Below are 20915 nucleotides of genomic sequence, written 5' to 3'. Positions count from 1 at the left end.
TAGATAGTAACTCATCTTTATATGTAAACACGCCATTTTTACCGGTTCTAAGAAGCAGCTTTTTTGTCGAGTTGCTTCATAGAACTTCCTGCTAATTTTTGCTATTATAAGCAAGTATTTTAGTAAGTATTTTGTCGCTAATATTTTGATCCTGACATTTTGGTTTGCTTTCGTTAGTAATGGCCGCCCTCATCCTCTCAGCCGGCTATTATTGCGCTGCTTTTTTTCAATTCAAAGAATTTGAATTATATTGGCGCGCTCTCGTTTAATGACTCGAAGAGTATTGGTGGAGTGTCTTTTTTTGATCGGTAATTTTGTTGAAGTGTATTTAAAACGCGAAATGAAAAGCGTTAAAACAAAGAGTCTAGGTCAAATTGCTGAAAGAGCTGAGGGAAGAGAGATTGGTTTTCTGTTCATGCCGTTTTTGAGAGAGAGAAAAACGTAGGTGTGAAAAAATTCTTTTTTTACAACTTTTTTTTAGTAAAAGGAGGTTCTATCAATTATATAAATTGGTAGTAGTGATTTTGGAAGCATTTTTTACCATATGAAGCAAAATCTACACATTTGGTGTCAATTTTTACTTCACATCAGAGCTTTTTTAAAAAACTATTTTGGTTTTGTTTTAAGCTTTCAGCGTTCTTTGTTTTCTTCAATTTTGAGAACATTTGGGATTTTTGTGGTAAAATCAGTTGTTCTAACCCCCCTTTTGGTTGTCTCTCATTTGGTTGATGTTACTTCTGAGTTGTTTTTATGAAAGAAAATGGAGTAAATTTGAGCAAATTTTGACAATTTTTCTGTTTTTTCTTTTTTACCTATTTCGTCGAATGGTCTTCGCTGTAGTTTCCGAAGAGCAATTTTTATATGTGTTATTAATTGCTCTTGAACGTAGTTCATAGCAATTATTGTAAACGTGTGTGTCTTTTTTATGCAAAATTTTCGCTTGACAATTTTGACTTTTTGAGTGACTTTTACGCCCTTGACTTTTTGCATTTCGCGTGATCTAAAATTCTCCCTCAATCACAATTTCAAGCAGCTGAACTCAATTAGCGGCAACTTAATATTAAAAGTCAAATGAAAAGTGCGCCGAAACTGGTGTCATTTTTTACTTTAAATCTTAATAGTGGTATATGTTAACCTCTAATGTGGTTATTTGAAGCCCACTATAGAACTTCTTAGTCCCATTTAGGCTCCCCCCGACTGAAGCAGGCTGCAATTGATTAGAGCTCCCACTAGTCGTTCAAGAGCAATTCTTCCGACGTTTAGACGGTTATGTTTACTATGAGTTGACACTTTAAAGCTAGGGAAAGATCTTCTCGCTGAAATCAATTATTAATAGCAGCGTCCTCAATTCCAGGCGGCTATTATAGCGCTCCTAGTTTTTACAATTCAAAGAATTTGAATTGTATTGGTGCACTATGTTTTTTAAGATGTGTTGACACATTTTTCAATGACTTTGATCGTTCAAAACGGGATAAACAGGTAAAGCCTAGCGGGCATTAAGTTTCATTAGAGGCCCAAAGTGGGCTTTAGTTGTCCTTCAAGTGCTAATAGTGGTGCAGCTGCGGGGATGGCCTTAATTTAAGGTTAAAAGGTCATCTTTAGGAGTTCTTGGGCTCAAAATGGTGCAAAAAATCATGTTTCTGTGGTTTCTGTGGAGTTTCTTTGTTTGATTAGTCTTAGGTTGAAGTTTTTAAAAGTTGATTAAGGTCGTTTGCGACACAAAATTACTTGTTATGACCATTTTATGAGCTATAAATTTTGGTACTACGAACACAAACTCGCGAAAGGATACTAATTTAAAGGGTTGGATGATAGATTACTGCATAGTTTCTAGTGGTAATGGAATGGTTTTCAACTTTTTGCCATCATGAATTTTAGCATTTTTTGACAAAGCTTGCAATTTTTTAATATTTTTGTGACATTTATTGTCCTTATTCAAGTTGTTTGAGTCCCAGGGGCCCGAAAATCTCATTAGTGGTTGGATTATAAGTTACTGAAAAATTTTTAGTTGCCATGGAATAGGTTTCATCTTTTGAATATCACAAATTTTAGCAATTTGTTTGACAAAATTAACATTTTCTTCAGGTTCTTGAAACTTTTCGTCATTTTTTCAGTTTTTCAGCTTCAAGGACAAGGCAATCACCTTTGAGGTTTGTTAATAGGGCATCTCATATTTTCTAGTAACAATGGCATGGTTTTTAACATTTAAGTGTCTCGATTTTTAGCATTTGTTTGATAAAATTTGCAATTTTTTTAAGGTTTCCTAAAGTTTTGGTCAGTTTTTGATATTCGTCTATTCTCAAGTGCGAGAAAACCTATTCCACGTTCTGATAAAAATTTGCTGCATGGTTTTTAGTTTCATTGGATTTGTTTTCAACAATTTAACCTTTCGACTTTGGATGTTTTTTGATAAAAATTTGCAATTTTTTTTAAGTTTTTTCAAAACATTTGTATTTTATTTTTTCATGTCTCCGTAGACAGGTAACCTCATCCAGTGTTTGAAAGTATGTTATTAAATAATTATTAAATGCTAGGGGGCAATTGAACGGCTTTCAACATTTAATAGAACGAATTTCTATTTTTTGAAGTTTAAAATTTTTTCTAAAAGTTATTGCCTATCGATCTATGAGCCATTGAGTTTTTTAAAGCTTGGAATTGGGTTACTGGATAGCCTCTAGAGAAATAGAAATGATTCTGAAGATATTTATATCACGATTTTAAGCAACATTTTCTGATAATTTGCAATTGATTTCTTTTTTTCTTAAATTTTTTGTTCATTTTCGAGTTAATCATCGATCTTCAAGGGCCAATGAATATTTTTCAGGCCTTGCAGACATAATACTGGACCGATTTCAGAAACAGAAATTGATTTTGAACATATTTTTTAAATAGATTTTTTAAAGGGAAAAACTTTTTGCCTTAGGTTTGAAAGCTTCGAGTTTTAGCAATGAGTATATTTTGTTCAGTTTTGATTCTTTTAATTTCTCAATTTTTTGAGATGATTTTGTTTGTGTTCTGGCTGGAATTGTCCAATTGATCTGCTGGTCAGGTAGAGTACGTCTGAGTTTTTCATTCAATTCTTTGAATTGTATTTCAGGACTTGTCCTGCTATGTTTTACTTCGTCTAGCAGATTTTTGTTTCGTCTTACCCTGACTTCTTGGATTTGACTTTTTCAATGACTTACCTCACTCAAATTTTTTAATATTTTTGTGACATTTATTGTCCTTATTCAAGTTGTTTGAGTCCCAGGGGCCCGAAAATCTCATTAGCGGTTGGATTATAAGTTACTGAAAAATTTTTAGTTGCCATGGAATAGGTTTCATCTTTTGAATATCACAAATTTTAGCAATTTGTTTGACAAAATTAACATTTTCTTCAGGTTTTTGAAACTTTTCGTCATTTTTTCAGTTTTTTCAGCTTCAAGGACAAAGCAATCTCCTTTGAGGTTTGTTAATAGGGCATCTCATATTTTCTAGTAACAATGGCATGGTTTTTAACATTTAAGTGTCTCGATTTTTTTCATTTGTTTGATAAAATTTGCAATTTTTTTTAAGGTTTCCTAAAGTTTTGGTCAGTTTTTGATATTCGTCTATTCTCAAGTGCGAGAAAACCTATTCCACGTTCTGATAAAAATTTGCTGCATGGTTTTTAGTTTCATTGGATTTGTTTTCAACAATTTAACCTTTCGACTTTTGGATGTTTTTTGATAAAAATTTGCAATTTTAAGTTTTTTCAAAACATTTGTATTTTATTTTTTTTTCATGTCTCCGTAGACAGGTAACCTCATCCAGTGTTTGAAAGTTTGTTATTAAATAATTATTAAATGCTAGGGGGCAATTGATGACTTCTGAACTCACTTACGGAACTTTAAATTTTATGAACATTTACTTGTTAAAGGCCAATAGTGTGCATCTAAGTAGTGCCAAACATATATGCCCTAATTCTTGATTAATAAAGTCTCGAGTTTTTGATTTCGAATATTAATTTTGGGATCTTCTCTGTTTGTGACCCCAGTACGTTATGCGCCCCCAATTACAGAGCTCGTGCCATTACATAGTAAGTCATTATGTAGAAAATGTTGCACATGCATCCGAGGGGTGCAAATAATATGCGCCCACTAAGCTGAGGGGGCACAAACGGAAAAGATCCTAATTTTGAAAAGCCCTATTAGGGCTTTCTCCTTGTAGAGCTTATGTGTCTCATAAAAATGACAGTCCAAAGCTAACCCAAAAGTCTTGTGGTCTATTAAAGGACTGGTGGCCGATCTGTCTATCTAATCTCTTTAGTTGTTGCTGATCTCTCAAAAGACTGATCTTTTAGTTGTTGCTGATCTCTCTCATAAAATTTTTGTCAATAATGTTTGAAAAGTTGCATTTTATCGTCATGTAAAGGATTTTATTTGAATTTTATAGAGCACATTTTTTCGATATTTTCAACTTTCCCTTTCCTCGGTTTTTTCTGAACTGGTTACATAGTCTATTAATTGGTAATAATTTGTTGCTAAGCATCCGTGTTGTGTTAAAGTTCTTATGGGGTCGCAACTTGAGCAATTTTCATCAGATGCTCTTTCTCTACAGTTTTCTCAGTTATGTTTCTACTTTAAATTTTCCTGTTATTGTTTGAAAATGTTAAGTATAATCAATTTGGAGGTGTTTTATGGTCTTTTTACACTTTTTTCGGCCTTGTCACTGAAGTTAAATTGAAGTAGTGATTTTAATCATGCTGGAGTAATAAGAGGAGCGAAAAACATAGTTTTAAGGCGTAAAGTTTGCGCAAACTGCTTTTCAAGTAAAGTGAGGAAATGGTGTTTAAATAGATTTTGAGGGTGAATTTTTACCTGCGCTGATTTAAATTCTGTTTTGCAATTTTTCTCTTCATTTTCTGTTAAAATAAATTTAAAAGGTCATATGTGTGTTCTGATGATGCATAATTGCGGTTGTTGAAATACCTCAGAAAGCAACTGATGATTTTCATCAAAACTTAGACGCTCTTTGTCTTCTTAAAATAAGTGATTTTTTGGATTGTACCTGTTTTTATAGGTCATGTTGTTATCAATTCTCGTTAATGATAGGTCTCAATTGCTCTCTATTGAGGTATATATAAATTAGTTTACTGATTTCATTTGATATATTTGGTGTCTTGTTCTGATTATGGATTATTTTCATTATGTATAGCTCGATAAATTTTGTTTTTTATATATATCTTATGGTTTTCTTGACCTTGACACGACTCGATCTAAAAGATTTTTGGACTTTCCTCCTTTTTCGTTTTTTTTTCGCTGTCACTAAGTCTAATTATTGATAGATCTCATTAGCCTTTTTATTAGTTATTCTTGAGCTAATCTCATTTTTTCAATTCGAAATTGAAGGTTTTCGAAGACACGATTTGTTCTTAAAAACTATGTTATTTCTGTGATGCTGCGAGTTCTTTGTGATGTTGCGAAGTTGTTTTGTCTCTAGGTGACAAGTCTCTAGGTTCTCTAGCTGTCATGTTAGTATTTTTTTTCTTTTCATGCCTAACGGTTTTCACGACTCTGACACGATTTTGTGTCCGTTTTGTAGCTGTTTTTTGTTCTGCTGCTTACTCATTAATGACAAGTCTCTTTGGTCTCCTTTTAGGCATGATTGAATCCAGTCAAAAGTGGGGTTTTGCTAACAGTTATTGATCTAGACACTTTTTTTCGAAAGTTTTGATTTTTTGGTTGCTACCTACAGATGTTGCTACTTCTCGTACTGTCAATTTCTTAAGTTCTTGCGGCTTTTTTTCTTTGATTCTTAGAAGATTGTGTACTGGTTACTCATTTTAAAGATGCATAGAGACAGTATTTTTATAATGTGTTGTTATTTTCAGTTGCTCTTAAAACACTAAGTCCTGGAAAAAACTCTTGTAATTGTTTTTAGATTTTTTCATATTTTGCTCAACTGGAGTCATGGACTTTGTTGACTGTCTTTGTTTGATATTAACTTGGATAAAGTTTATTATGGGGTCATTAATTAGTTAAATTTTTAAAATTTTTAAATAGTTAAATTTTTTGGTTTGTAAATCAGAACTTGTCCAGCTATGTTTTTACAAATCAAGGAATTTGAATTGTATTGGGGAGCTGTCTTTTTTAGACCTGTTCACGCATTTTCATGAATATTTAAGTCGAATTGAAGCGACGATTTTGGTCACGCCGGAACAGAAAGTGAAGCGAAAGAGCGAGTGGTTTTGCAGCGTGAAATTGTTTCACTCTAATTTAAAAGTAGAAAGAGAAAAATGAGTTTGAACAAAAATTCGCTTTCTCACTTGTGATTTTTTGTTCACTTGTGGCATTTTGACATTGATTTTTACTTTTTATTCCGCTGTTCCCGATCTGATGTCCAAGATGGTTTAGTGGTTTGACCTGCCGGCTGCTCTATAAGGTCGCCCAGTGTGTTTGTTTTTGTGCTCAGTAAATTGTTTGTTACAAAAGGTGCCTACATTTTAAACAGGTGTTGCGAATAGAATGATTGTGTTTAGATCTCCGACTAGACTAGATGACGGGACTGCCCTGAAGAGTTCCTGTATGGCTTCATGGGGTGGTCCAATTGAACCCCTGATTGCATTGGGAGGGTTTCCAGGTATGTAGAGTTTAGGGATTCAGTACTGCAACCAATGTGACAGTCATCCGATATTTTAGACTATCACCATTTGGGTGATGTGACTGATTAGGCCTCTTATTTTTAGAATCGGTACAACATTTGCTGGACAATCCAGTTTACCGTGAGTTACTCTCTATCGCTACATATGCACACTTTAGAGCTGAATGTAGTTGTCGCTATTCTTCGTTTCAGTTGCATCATGCGATCAATGCCTCTCATATCTATCTTTCTATATCTGATTTTTAGCGCTGTCACAATAGATTGAACGGATCGTTCATTAAACGAGGTATCGAACAATAAAATCGAAGTTTTAAATCGCAAAATGATGCGGGGTTGTAACGGTCTGTTTGGTGTTCTGACGCCTCTTTCTCAAGTCCCATTGTACCCTAGAACATTTCAAAATGAGTTGAATCCTTTTTGATTGAAGGCCGTGTAACTATGTTTTCAATTGCAGGCAATTAAATAAATTCATTTCATTTTATCACACTGTTGTCGATATATCTCCTTTTGGTCTGTTGTCTGATCAACTTGATCTGTTCACTAACTGAGCAGCTGCATGCCATAGCAAAATTTGTTTTCAGAGGCAGGAATTTTGAATGGTCTTATATATTTTGCGGACGTTGCTGAATTGCGAAAGAATGGAAAACAATGTGGTAGATTTGGTAGCATTGAACAGGGTATAAATCCCTGACTAATTTCAGGGATAGTTCATAGTAGTCTCTGAGAGCGCCATCTATTCTTCATGCAATAACATATTGCTTATATCATTTTACGATGAAATCCTTGGAATCTTAGTTTTCAAAATTGGGTATCACATTAAGACCAGAATTCAGGTGTTCCAAAGCATGAAAGCTGCTCTATGACTTTGCTCTGAATCATACAAACTGCACCGATAGGATTTTGACTTTTATGGAATTGTTGTGATCTGTTGCTGGCGTTTTAATATCCACGACTCACACTTATGATGATTCATCCCGGTGGGGTGTTTTGTGATAAATGTGATATTTAATGGATGTTGTATTTTCAGAAGGAGAATTCAGAAAGGCGACTGCCCTGGTTATCACTTTCTTGGTGAAGAATAGCCTCAATGTTAGGGAGCGGGAGCTAGCCGAAGACTTCGAGGCAGGGTTGGTGAAAGTCAATCAGATTCACTTCCTAAGTTATGCCTAAGCTATATAAAGCTAAATGAAGAAGAGAGGTTTGTCCTAAAAACGATACGTTAATTGCGATGGATGATTCAATTTCACAAAAGCAACGCAATTCAGTTATGTTTGCAGTATCACAACCAGTGTTATTAACGCTACAACCAGTTTTTCTAATGTTTTTCTGAAACTCTTTTTTTAACTCTATTGGGTTGAAATACACCGTGAAGTGAGTTAAACGTCAGAGCTGTGCGAACACGAAGTACGTGAACAATGTGTAAATGCAGTTACAAATTCAGAGCACACAAATAATAGATAATTGAGAAGATGACGGTGGCTTTTAATAAGAATGTTGGCTTTCTGCATAAAGGATTAGAGAACTGCTTCTGTACTTCAATCAAGCCAATTTTCAAAAAAATTAATGACAACTTTCCTTTCAATAGATCAACCGTGAGAAAAAATATAATGCTGACAAAAGAAACCTGAATGTAAGAGAACGTACAAAAAAATATCTGAAGCATTGTCGGTTAATAATTACCTGAAGCGTTAATGGAAATAATTGTCTTTTCTGGAACGGAGAAAGTTGAAGTTGACAAAAGTAAATACTCCAAAATTTTAGGTGCTTTTTAAGCGCTTCTTTAGTGATGTCCAATAAGAGTGATGATTTTAATCAGGCTGGAGTTGTAAAGGGAGCGAGTAGGTTTGAGTCGTGATTTTTATCTTTAAAGTTGAATGAGATATTGGTTTTTGAAAGCGAATTTTTCACGTGCAGCAATTTCATTTGTTTTCGGTGCTCCTTCTCGTCAGTCCTCCTCTTACATATGTACTTAAAATGTTTAATATGTGTTCTAATTGCGCCAATTTGCTATCAATCTTTTCAGTTCATATCGTCTGCTTTTTATTACTTAAACGCTGTTTATCTTAAAAAATAATGAACTTTGCTAATATTTGCTGTGCGTTTTGCTGCCGTATCACCTAATTACATTAATGAGGGATCTCATCCGCTGCTAATGTAGATTAAGTTTATGGAAATAATTGTTTCAGTCCCTAACTGTGGCTTTCCGTGACTTTTGTATTTGTTTTTATAGCTGTAAGCTGAGCGGAGCTATATTGAGGTGCTCTTGGTTTATTTTTCGTTTAGTCGTCCGACGCTCTTTTTCGTTTTGCATTTGTTCACACAGCAAAGCTGAAAAAGTCAAATTTCTGAATCAGTTCTTCCTCTCACTAACGGCGTTTGCGCGCGTGACGTCATTTCTCACTCTCTTTAGCAAAAGTTTTTTTGCGTGACTAGATTTTGATCACAAGTGGCTTACCTCACTCAATAAAATGACTTTTGCACTTTAAAACTCAAGTTTAATTTGAATTTGTTTAAGGTCAAAGGAACTCATATGCGCAGTAACGGTTCCTAATAAGAGGTTTCTGTGGGATGAATTTTAACAAGCTTTATTAATTTATCGCTGAGTGTTTTTTTACCTAGCTTTTTGAGCGGTGGCGATTTTTTTTTTCAATTTAAGACTTTCTCTGTTTTCATATCTATTATACGGCACGCAGGTCTATTCTTTCGCAGCTATTCCGGCAATCTGCCGGCTATGTTTAGAAAATATTAGTTAACTTTTGATTTTTGCTGAATTGGGTCATATTTTTGTCTGATCTTTTATTCTCAATAATGACAGGTTTTTGTCGGATGCTAATGAGGAATAAGTGGATCTAATTATCCGCTTGAGTTCTTAACTTTAGTTTGTTATTCGTTTGGGCACTTCCTTTAAAAAACTTAAATTTATTTTTCTTTTGTTGTTTCTCTTGGTCATATCGCTTAGTCTTAGAATTAACATTGCTTGCTTAGAACTGCTAGGTATTTTTAATACCCGCACAGCGATAGCTGGGGCTATTATTGGCCTTCTCTTGGTGTTTTTCATTTCGTCGTCGCGATTTTTGTTACGACCATATGACGCCACAACCACTTCAAATCGTTTGTGACGTCATTTTTCGCTCTTAGTGGCGCAAATTTTTTTGGTTTATTCGCGTGATTAAATTTTTAGTCACACTTGACTTACCTCACTCTCAAAAATTACTTCCTGATTTTGAAATTGACTTTTTTTACTTTATTTCAAAGAGATAAAGTCAAATGGGTGTGGCTCACTCTAAATGAAGGTTATTTTAGAGCAGCTAAGAGAGGCAGCAAAAACTTATACAGATTTTAAATGAAAATATAACGTTTCAGCCTTCAATGAAAAGACAATTTTCAAATTTTTCGTCTGTCTTTTTTACTGTTTTTACTGCAGATCTACGAAGCTATTGCGGCTATTTTCTGCAATCTGCCAGCTTTGTTTGGTTTTTGTTTTTTTTTCTGTCATTGATTTCCACAATGTTGCTTTGTGTTTTGTTTCTAAGGATGCTTAGAGTCAAAGTTTTGTTATGGTGAGAGATTCTTAAAACACAATCTCGAATACATTTCTAATTGTTTTTAATTCCTCTCAAACGAAGTTTGTAGTAATTATATTAGTCCTGTTGGTTTTTAATGCGATTTTTTGCTTGACCCATTTGACTTTTCGTCCTCAAAAACGGGAGAAACAGGTAGCGCAGTGGGCATTAAGTTCTCTTAGAGCCTTTCAGCTCACTAATCTCAAAGTATGTGATTCATACTTATGATGTGGAGAGCGGTTCTTAGAGGTTGACCCACACCCACCCCCGCTGCGCTCACCTCACACCCCTTCAATTCAGCTAAAGCTAGCCTCACTAAACCGTAGCTAGCTACTGACTAAGCCAGCCGGTCGTTTGAGAGTCGGTTATGTTTAGTTTTTTGCATTTTTGCGCATTTAGGGTCAAAGGTGTTGCTTATCACAGTTTGATCCTGCTGTTAAAATCCTGACCTGTTAATTGTCAGGTCCGTAGTTAATTCAATTCTTTGGATTGTAATTCAGGACTTGTCCTGCTATGTTTTTTATTAGCTTTACCTTTTAATCACGTTTTTCGTTTTACATAAGCCACGATTTTCACGTATGACTCGTTACCCCAAAAAAGTAGGCACGCAACTGTTTGAACATCCAATTTTCATGAATTACAGCTTGCTTAAATATGAAAAATTTCAGTCTCATCCTGATTCTATTGTATCAAAAAGTATTATTGAATGTTTTTTTTTAAAGATATTTGGAAGTAGTGCGTGCATTTGCACGTCGCCATCCTCACCTGTCAGTGGCGTATCAAGCGCAGAGGTCAATTGAGGACGAAATAGAGAGGGAATCGGAGGGAGACATCAAGACTGTCGTATGCAGCTACCTCATCATGTTAGTAATATCACATTAACTTGAGGGCTGAGCTGCAGCTCTCTAATAGCGCTGATTTTTAACACACACGAATTTCAAAAGATAAATTCAACGACAAAAGTTCAGTCTTGCGCAATTTGAACTGGGAACTGCAATTTGATCAGAGCGAAAAGTTTCTTGCTAAGGTGAACTTATCGAATCCGTGTAACTTGAAGGTGTTTATGTTCTTTGAGATGACCAATTGTGTTGGCAATGCTTGCTCACAGGATAAAATATGCTTGCCACCGAAACTCAAGTTGTTTTCAAAAAGTATATTCGAGTTTGAATTGAGATAATTTTCTGAATGTGAGCTCTGTGTAGTTTTTGCATCAAACAGCTGAGTTGAAATCCAACATTGGTAATTGCGTCATCATTGATCGCAGGTTCGGCTATATCACCTGTTGTCTGGGCAAAATGGGTGGGTTGGGACTTCGCACTCTGGTGGACATGAAGATCACAGTTGGACTTGGCGGAGTTGTGATTGTGCTGAGTAGTGTGGCCTGCTCCATTGGTGTGTTTGGCTTCATAGGAGTTCCAGCAACTCTCATCATAATGGAAGTGGTTCCTTTCTTAGTACTGGCTGTGGGCGTCGACAACATTTTCATCTTGGTCCAATACTATCAGGTTGTTGCATTTTTCTCAACTGAACTATTGTGGAAAATGACCAGGGGAGGATAATTAGGTATTTAAAAGAACATGGTTCATAAAGGGACACGACGAATTATTATTCTTTGTTGTCGAAAATTATGCATGGCTAAGATGAATGCTTAGCGATCAGTTGAGTTTTTTTTCATGTCTCGCAGGTTGTGTCAAAGAGAACGATGAGAATAAAGTTCGCCGTTGGTTCTCAAAAAAAATTAAGTTTTGTTTTGATAACAAGCAGAACATTATTAAAACACGAATTAATATTATTAACATGATACCTGTCATCATGGTTCTCCTGAAATACCGAAAGCTCAGTTTCATGATAATACGGACAGAAAAATTGGAGATCCGAAACGATTTTATGTTCCAGAGATACAAGCCGCCTAAGGACCGGAACGAGCCTCTGGAAGTGCAAATAGCCACAGTTTTCTCCAAAGTGGCACCCTCTATGCTCCTCTCGTCGTGTGCTGAGGCACTGGCTTTCTTCCTGGGGGCCATGACTCCCATGCCAGCAGTGAGGACTTTCTCCCTCTACGCCGGCATGGCAGTCACTTTCGACTTCCTCTTCCAAATTACATGCTTCGTGGGCCTGCTGACCTTAGACGCTAAAAGGCAAAAGGTTAGTTTACTCAAACAGAAGAATTTTGAACTTATTCCTCTCCTCAACAAAAACTAATGAAGAGATCCCCCTCTCACGATTGTAGAAAATTTTTGTCCATTTTTACAGTACCATTGTAGAGATCTCGTCTTCTCGTATATTGGTGATAAATTGCTGCGGTCCCCTGTCATTTCAGGCTGGCCTACACTATGATAATAGTGTCGTTTATGACCATTATTAGATTGTAACCAATCGACGATTTTAGTGTTCTTATATGCCACTATGTTAAAATGCGTTAGGATATGTAATGTTACGGTTGGCCCGAAAGGATATGGATGCAAATTGTTTTCAGAGTAATTTTACCGATCAAAATAGCATCGTTGATTTCTGAATTGTGGCAATGACATTTGGTAAATATTTGAGATGGCGATTAGCGAAATGGTTAACAGCCTTGACGATTTGAACCTAGATTATTTAAATCTAAGTTCCATTATATAACTTATTGCACGCATTATAATCAGACGCTGTATGTGTCTAGGAATCACCTCAAGATTTTAACTAAATGTGTAACTATTGGGCTCAATGTGACCATAATACAGCATTGAACATATCACTGAAAAACATTAACTAAAGATTGCCGATGAGCAATTTAGCCTTGACTTTAGACTTGACGGGTAAAATAGTAAATTGTATTGATTGCAAATTTATTCCTAAGCACAATATTTCTCAACTGGTCACTTCATGTTTGCTGTAAAATATTGACGTCGATTTTACTATTTTCAGGACGCGCGATTGGACGTTGCGTGTTGTGTGCCGGTAGACAGTTGTGAGAAAACCTCCCAGCAGGAGGGAATGGTGTATGCCCTCTTCCGAGACTACTACTCTCCAATCCTGCTCAATGACCTAGTGAGACCTCTAGTCATGGTCGTATTCCTGGGCTGGTTCCTAGCATGCTGCTGCATGATGCCACATATTCCGATTGGACTGGATCAGAGTCTATCACTGCCATCGGTAAGGATTATGCACAATGGCATCCACACAATGGCATCCATTTGATGCTAAGATGAATTCTGCTGTGCATTGCATTAATGTCAGTCGAATTATAAATGAACTCAGGTATTAAGCATTTAATGGATGCCATTATTGCCTTAACTGCATTAGCGATAGTTAAAATCTACCTTTCAGCTGATACTAGCAGGGCCGCAAAACCATAAGAAAATGATTTATACGAATAGAAGGTTTAAAAGAAGTTTAGGTTTCTGTTTCGCACCGACTCATGCTGTGTTGCATGATTAAGGACCCCTAAAAGTTGTTACGATATGAGCAAGGTTGACCATTGTGCTCAATTCCGACTGATATCTATTATATTAAATGTAAGTCGCCCTTGAGCGCAATGGTTAACAGCGCTCCTATCTTCACATGTTTTTACGATCCTCAAACATGCAGCCTACACCACCATGCTTAAGCTCCTGATCTGCACATGTTTTTGTGGTCATTGAGAATGCTGCTTAGAAAAAATGAGGAAGACAAAAATGCCAATGACGAAAGATTTGATGTATTCAGTTCAATAGACAAAAAGCAATCGGCGTCGGATGCGCAAGGGATTAGACCAATGATTGTGAAGCGAGGGGCACGGGTTGAAGCCCGAGTAGGTGCGGAAAAGGTTCCGTAATGTACTGGGGGTAAAAATGTGGTGATTTGGTTGTCGTTTCCTTCCGTTCTTCATCTCTTTCCTTTTTAATAGCCGCACAGCGATAGCTGGGGCTATTATTGGCCTTCTCTTGGTTTTTTTACAATTCAAAGAATTTGAATTGTATTGGGGCGCTGTCTTTTTTTTAAGGTCTGTTCACACATTTTCATGATTTTTGAAGTCAAATTGGAGTAGTGATTTTGGTCACGCCGAAACAGGAAATGGAGCGAAAAAGCGAGTGGTTTTGCGGCGTGAAATTTTTTCGCTCTAATTTATCGGTAGTGGTTTTTTGTTCACATGCGGCAATTTCACTTTGATTTTTACTGTTTTTTTCGATTTTTTGGATCGGATTTTTTCCTAAATGGTTTTTCCAAACCATTCATAGTCCGCTCTAGTTCTAGTTTTTGTGTTTAATCAATGAAAATTCTTTGAATTGTACGTCAGGACTTGTCCTGCTGTGTTTTTTATTTCGTCGTCATGATTTTTGTTACGACCATATGACGTCACAGCCACTTTTTGTTCATTCGTTCATGCAATTGCAACTGAATTGCTTGTGTGACGTCATTTTTCGCTCTTAGTGGAGCGAGTTCTTTTGTTCATGCGCGTGATTAAATTTTTGGTCACACTTGACTTACCTCACTCTCAAAAATGACTTCCTCACTTTGAAATTGACTTTTATTTACATTCAAAGAGATGAGGTCAAATGGGTGTGTATCACTCTAAATGAAGGTTATTTGAGATCAGCTAATAGAGGCAGCAATAACTTTACAGATTTTTAATCAAAATATAACAGATCAGCCTTCAATGAAAAGACGAATTTTTTTGGTCTGTCTTTTTTACTGTTTTTTTAGACTGCCGATCTACGAATCTATTGCGGCTATTTTCTGGCAATCTGCCAGCTATGTTATTCGTTATTGATTATAGCTGCGAAGCTGTAAGCTGAGCGTAGCTACATTGCGGTGCTCTTGGTTTTTTTGTTTCGTCGTCTGACGCTCTTTTTTCGTTTTCCATTTGTTCACACAGTAAAGCTGAAAAAGTCAAATTTTCTGAATGACTTCTTCCTCTCACTAACGGCATTTGCGCGCGTGACGTCATTTCTCACTCACTTTTGCGAAAGTTTTTATGTTATTTGCGTGATTAGATTTTGATCATACATGACTTACCTCACTCAATAAAATGACTTTTGCACTTTAAAACTTAAGTTTAATTTGAATTTGTATAAGGTCAAAGGAACTCATATGTGCAATAAAGGTCCCTAAGAAGAGGCTTCTGTGGAATTAATTTTAACAAGCTTTATTAATTTATCGCTGAATGTTTTTTAGCCTAGTTTTTTGAGCGGCGTCGATTTTTTTTTTCAATTTAGATCTATCTGTTTCTATCTCTAATATATGGCACGCAGGTCTATTCTTTTGCAGCTATTCCGGCAATCTGCCGGCTATGTTTTCTTCGTTAAAATTTTTCTTCATTTCCTAATTTTTTCCTTCTGAATTTCATTCCCTCCCTCTCATCTATTTATTATGTTGAAAAAAGTTGTACTTGAGCGCAATAGTTAACAGGGTACCTATCTTCTTGATTTAACGGTCCTTAAAGATGCAGCCTACACCACCATGCTTAAGCTATTGATCTGACTTTTTGTGCTCCTTAAGAAAGCAGCATAGTAAAAACAAGCAGATAAGCAAGACAATATACCCAATGACCAAAAGTTTGCGTATGTAGTCAGTTCAATAGACAATAGCAACAGGCGTCCGTACCCCAAGGGGTGAGACCTATGACTCTGAAGCGAGGGGCATGAGTTCAAGCCGAGTAGGGTCGGAAAATGTTGCATGATGTGCCGGGGCTAAAAGTTTTTTGAGTTGGTTGTCTTCTTCTTCCGTTCTTCATCTCTTTTGTTTTGTTGATTATTTATTTCTTCCTTTAGTTTTTCTTCACTCCCTCATTTTTCTTTCTGCATTTCATTCTCTCCCTCTCATCTATCTATCTATTATGTTAAATAAAAATTGCACTTTAGCAGAATAATTAACAGGGCTCCTATCTTCATGATTTAACGGTCCTTAAAGATGCAGCCTACACCACCATGCTTAAGCTATTGATCTGACTTTTTGTGCTCCTTAAGAAAGCAGCATAGTAAAAACAAGCAATTAAGCGAGACAATATACCCAATGACCAAAAGTTTGCGTATGTAGTCAGTTCAATAGACAATAGCAACAGGCGTCCGTAGCCCAAGGGGTTAGACCTATGACTCTGAAGCGAGGGGCATGAGTTCAAGCCGAGTAGGGTCGGAAAATGTTGCATGATGTGCCGGGGCTAAAAGTTTTTTGAGTTGGTTGTCTTCTTCTTCCGTTCTTCATCTCTTTTGTTTTGTTGATTATTTATTTCTTCCTTTAGTTTTTCTTCACTCCCTCATTTTTCTTTCTGCATTTCATTCTCTCCCTCTCATCTATCTATCTATTATGTTAAATAAAAATTGCACTTTAGCAGAATAATTAACAGGGCTCCTATCTTCATGATTTAACGGTCCTTAAAGATGCAGCCTACACCATCATGCTTAAGCTATTGATCTGACTTTTTGTGCTCCTTAAGAAAGCAGCATAGTAAAAACAAGCAATTAAGCGAGACAATATACCCAATGACCAAAAGTTTGCGTATGTAGTCAGTTCAATAGACAATAGCAACAGGCGTCCGTAACCCAAGGGGTTAGACCTATGACCCTGAAGCGAGGGGCATGAGTTCAAGCCGAGTAGGGTCGGAAAATGTTGCATGATGTGCCGGGGGTAAAAGTTTTTTGAGTTGGTTGTCTTCTTCTGCCGTTCTTCATCTCTTTTGTTTTGTTGCTTATTTATTTCTTCCCTTAGTTTTTCTTCACTCCCTCATTTTTCTTTCTGCATTTCATTCTCTCCCTCTCATCTATCTATCTATTATGTTAAATAAAAATTGCACTTTAGCAGAATAATTAACAGCGCTCCTATCTTCATAATTTAACGGTCCTTAAAGATGCAACACGCACCTTGCATACATCACCATGCTAAGTTTCTTGGTATGCGCATTTTTTTGTACTCATTAAGAAAGAAGCATAGCAGAAACAAGCTATACAAAAAAGCCAATGACAAAAATTTGCGTTTTTTTGTCAGTTCAATAGACAGAAGCAACAGGCGTCGTTGGCGCAAGGGGTTAGACCTGTGACTCAGAAGCGATTGGCATGGATTCAAACCGAAATAGGGGCGATGGGAATTTGTTTGTCATCTTCCGTTCTTCATTTCTTTCCTTTTGTTCGTTTTTTATATCTTCCTTACGTTCTTTCTTCATTCCTTCATTTTTTCTGCATTAGAAAGTTCAATAGGCGTAAGCAATTGGCGTCCTTAGCGTAGAGGACGTGACCCATGACACGTTATGACCTGGATCACAAATTTGAGAAGTTGTTTTTCTTATTTAGATCTTTTTTCGTTCCTTTTATTTCGTGCCTTTTTTCTTTCTAATCTTTCTCTTTTGTCTTTCCTTGACTCCTAATGTGCATATAGTTTGCGCTGATTAAGCTTGCCAACGGTTAAAGCCTTTGAATAAAATTTTGCTGATTCAGAAATAGGAATAGTAGTAGTAGTAGTAGTAGTAGTAGTAGTAGTAGTAGTAGTAGTAGTAGTAGTAGTAGTAGTAGTAGTAGTAGTAGTAGTAGTAGTAGTAGTAGTAGTAGTAGTAGTAGTAGTAGTAGTAGTAGTAGTAGTAGTAGTAGTAGTAGTAGTAGTAGTAGTAGTAGTAGTAGTAGTAGTAGTAGTAGTAGTAGTAGTAGTAGTAGTAGTAGTAGTAGTAGTAGTAGTAGTAGTAGTAGTAGTAGTAGTAGTAGTAGTAGTAGTAGTAGTAGTAGTAGTAGTAGTAGTAGTAGTAGTAGTAGTAGTAGTAGTAGTAGTAGTAGTAGTAGTAGTAGTAGTAGTAGTAGTAGTAGTAGTAGTAGTAGTAGTAGTAGTAGTAGTAGTAGTAGTAGTAGTAGTAGTAGTAGTAGTAGTAGTAGTAGTAGTAGTAGTAGTAGTAGTAGTAGTAGTAGTAGTAGTAGTAGTAGTAGTAGTAGTAGTAGTAGTAGTAGTAGTAGTAGTAGTAGTAGTAGTAGTAGTAGTAGTAGTAGTAGTAGTAGTAGTAGTAGTAGTAGTAGTAGTAGTAGTAGTAGTAGTAGTAGTAGTAGTAGTAGTAGTAGTAGTAGTAGTAGTAGTAGTAGTAGTAGTAGTAGTAGTAGTAGTAGTAGTAGTAGTAGTAGTAGTAGTAGTAGTAGTAGTAGTAGTAGTAGTAGTAGTAGTAAAAGACTTCAATTTATCAAACTGCTGGAATTTTAACATTAACAAATTAAGATATGTACATAAAGCTGAGTAGAAAAAAGCTGTACAAAAGAAGGGATACTAAGATACACATATAGGACATCGACACTTTATTGACCACGTACAGGTTTGATTGAATTCAAATTTGCAGTCTCGCGGATCACTAAAGAATTTTCGCAAGCGACTTTGTAATCCAATGGAGGGTAGAGTAAATCAAAATCACCCACATTAAAATCATTTACAACAGTTTGAATGCGGTTAAAGTACGACTTGGCGGTCAGCTTCTTGGCGCATGCATTGACAGCGAGATGAACTGTTTGACCGCTGCGGAGACATCTGTTGGATCGTGCGCGACTGAAATACTGACTGAAGGGAATACAACTTTTGCCTTGAACAATGCTGATGAAGAACTTCGAATCACGATCAATAAGTTGATAGGCAATAGGGAGGCTCTCTGAGAGAGACAAAATAGATTTATACTCACTATAACCAAAACACCAGCATAGTCCCTTCCAATAGAATTTTTCCTAGAGTCGCAAATGGGTGACGTCAACATGCCAGGCTGGAGAACCGTAGAGAAGCGACGACATCACGCACGCGGAGAACAGGTTGAATTTTACTTTAGAAGGAAGGCAATAGGGCACAGAGTGTCAGAGATAATTAAAACTCTGTCGCGCTTTCAGGAGTTTACCACGTATGTGGGCTTCTCATTTGAGTGTTTTTGATACTTGTAATCCAAGATCGCATATTGAATCAACTCTCTGGAGCTGATAATCGCCAATAAAAAGACTGCCAGTTGTCTTCTCTGAGAGATGTAAAAAGACGCATTTATTTAAATTGAACATCATGCTATTGTCTCTGCACCACTGTGAGAGACGCTCAAGATCTTGTTGCAAATTAAAAAAGATATTTTCAGAGGAGCATATCAACTTCGTATCGTCGGCGTAACAAAAACAAGTTGAAAAAGAAGGCAAAGCCAGCTTGTCATCTATATAGATTAAAAAGAGGAGAGGGCCAAGAACACTCCCTTGGGAACACCGCTTGAGATAGACTCGCAGTCAGACAGACATCCATCAATCTGAACTCTTTGAGTTCTGTTAGTGAGATAAGTTTTCATCAACTTTAAAAAATTTTCTTCTAGTCCAAAGTATGCCAATTTGCAAAGTAATATGTTATGATTCACAGTAATATGTTAAGATTCACAGTAGACAAATGCAACATGCATCGGTAGCCTGAGCGTGGTGTGAGGGTTCGAGCACAAGCCGTTGCCGAAAATCGCTTCTGATTTTTGTACCAAAAATAGTGAATGTTGTTTTTCGTCCACATACTGTGTTTCCCTCTTGCTCGCTTCTTTTTTCTTTTTCATCTTTCTCTGTTATATTTCTATATTTTTAAGTTCGAGTGCTCTGTCACTGTGTTTAAGCGCATAATTATCGCACGTTTTAATGTTTTTCATTTATGAAGCCTAAAGTAGTACAGGAGTTTTGTATAAGCTCATTATCTGCACAAGTTTAAGCACTCCTTAAACATGCAACTCAGCAACGCCAAAATGTCGCTTAACAGAAAACTTCTGCTACATAGAGTAATAGACACAAAAGCGTTGGTAGCGTAGGCGTTAAAGCCTACGCCTGGTAAGCTAGGGGCATATGGGTTCGAGCCGGAGTTAGCTCGAAACAGAAATCCTAATTTCCTTTAAACCTAATCTGTTGAAGGATTTTTCTTGTGATGCCTTTGCGGGCCTGCTCGTTTACTATAAAAGCTGAAAATTAGACAATACGAAACTAAAAACCGCCGTTTCTCACAACCGCTTCTATTTTATCAATAACCATAGTTCAGATTGAGAGCATCTGAGATCACGCAAACATCAAACAGTAAAGCGTGAAAAACTGAGTTAAAAGCTAAGAGTGTTCTAGAGTACCGCAAAATCTTTAAAGCTAGAACTTTGCCAAAACACACGTTTACAACAAATATTTCTAACTTCGTTCGGGAGCAATTAAAAAACACGTAGTACCCAGGTCAGTAAATCTTTGCTCTGGGCGAGCATACTTTCAAGCCTTCATAGCCTCGTGGTAACTGCACCTGACTAACAGTATTTTGTCCCAGGTTCGGTTCTCAGCCATCTACTTTGAGCATTATAGGTCATTGACCTCCTCGATATGTTCGCTTAACCATGCTGCTCAATGCGGCCCTTAAACGTAAGCTTCGAGAGGCCCCTTTAAAATGCAAACATTTTTTCCCGTTTCAGAGCTCGCGCGTTTAATATATAGAAAGAAAATACATGATTAATAGCCCCCGTCAGCCTCTCAAAAGCTATTATTTAGCACAATCCGAAGAATTTTTGTATTGGTGCGCTGTCTTTATTACGACTCGAATTGGTGACTTCTATTTTTACGGAATATGTTTAGAGGAAGTTAAATGCGGCACGTGGAAAATTTTTTTAAGTCAATCTGTTGAACAAATTCAGAAGCAGAGAAAAAATTTAGACATTCGTTGTAATTCTTCAATCTTTAGGGGTCAATTAAACTTATTTATGGCACTAAAATGAGTAACTCGATTCTCTGTTAAGGCAACTAGTTATTTATGAAGATATTGGTATCTCGAATTTTTGCAGCTTAAATA

General features: G+C 36.4%; 1 protein-coding gene across 4 annotated transcripts in view; it reads left to right on the top strand.

Annotated features, from left to right (window-relative positions):
- LOC142353971 (NPC intracellular cholesterol transporter 1-like) overlaps positions 1 to 20915 on the top strand; it is a 97813-nt gene that overhangs the window by 43721 nt on the left and 33177 nt on the right. For 3 of the 4 annotated variants that reach the window (XM_075406210.1, XM_075406208.1, XM_075406211.1), the window contains 7 exons: positions 6500 to 6600; positions 6707 to 6742; positions 7649 to 7748; positions 10907 to 11047; positions 11449 to 11689; positions 12081 to 12329; positions 13092 to 13319. In XM_075406210.1, coding sequence (XP_075262325.1) covers positions 6500 to 6600; positions 6707 to 6742; positions 7649 to 7748; positions 10907 to 11047; positions 11449 to 11689; positions 12081 to 12329; positions 13092 to 13319 — 1096 coding nt within the window. The remainder of the gene's footprint in view (positions 1 to 6499; positions 6601 to 6706; positions 6743 to 7648; positions 7749 to 10906; positions 11048 to 11448; positions 11690 to 12080; positions 12330 to 13091; positions 13320 to 20915) is intronic. The other variant, XM_075406209.1, reaches the window with a different exon arrangement.

Source organism: Convolutriloba macropyga, chromosome 15, assembly GCF_964194025.1.
Source record: "Convolutriloba macropyga chromosome 15, txConMacr16.3, whole genome shotgun sequence".
NCBI classification, from domain to species: domain Eukaryota; kingdom Metazoa; phylum Xenacoelomorpha; order Acoela; family Convolutidae; genus Convolutriloba; species Convolutriloba macropyga.
Note: the sequence above shows the minus strand (reverse complement) of the source record. Positions and strands in the feature narration are given on the sequence as shown.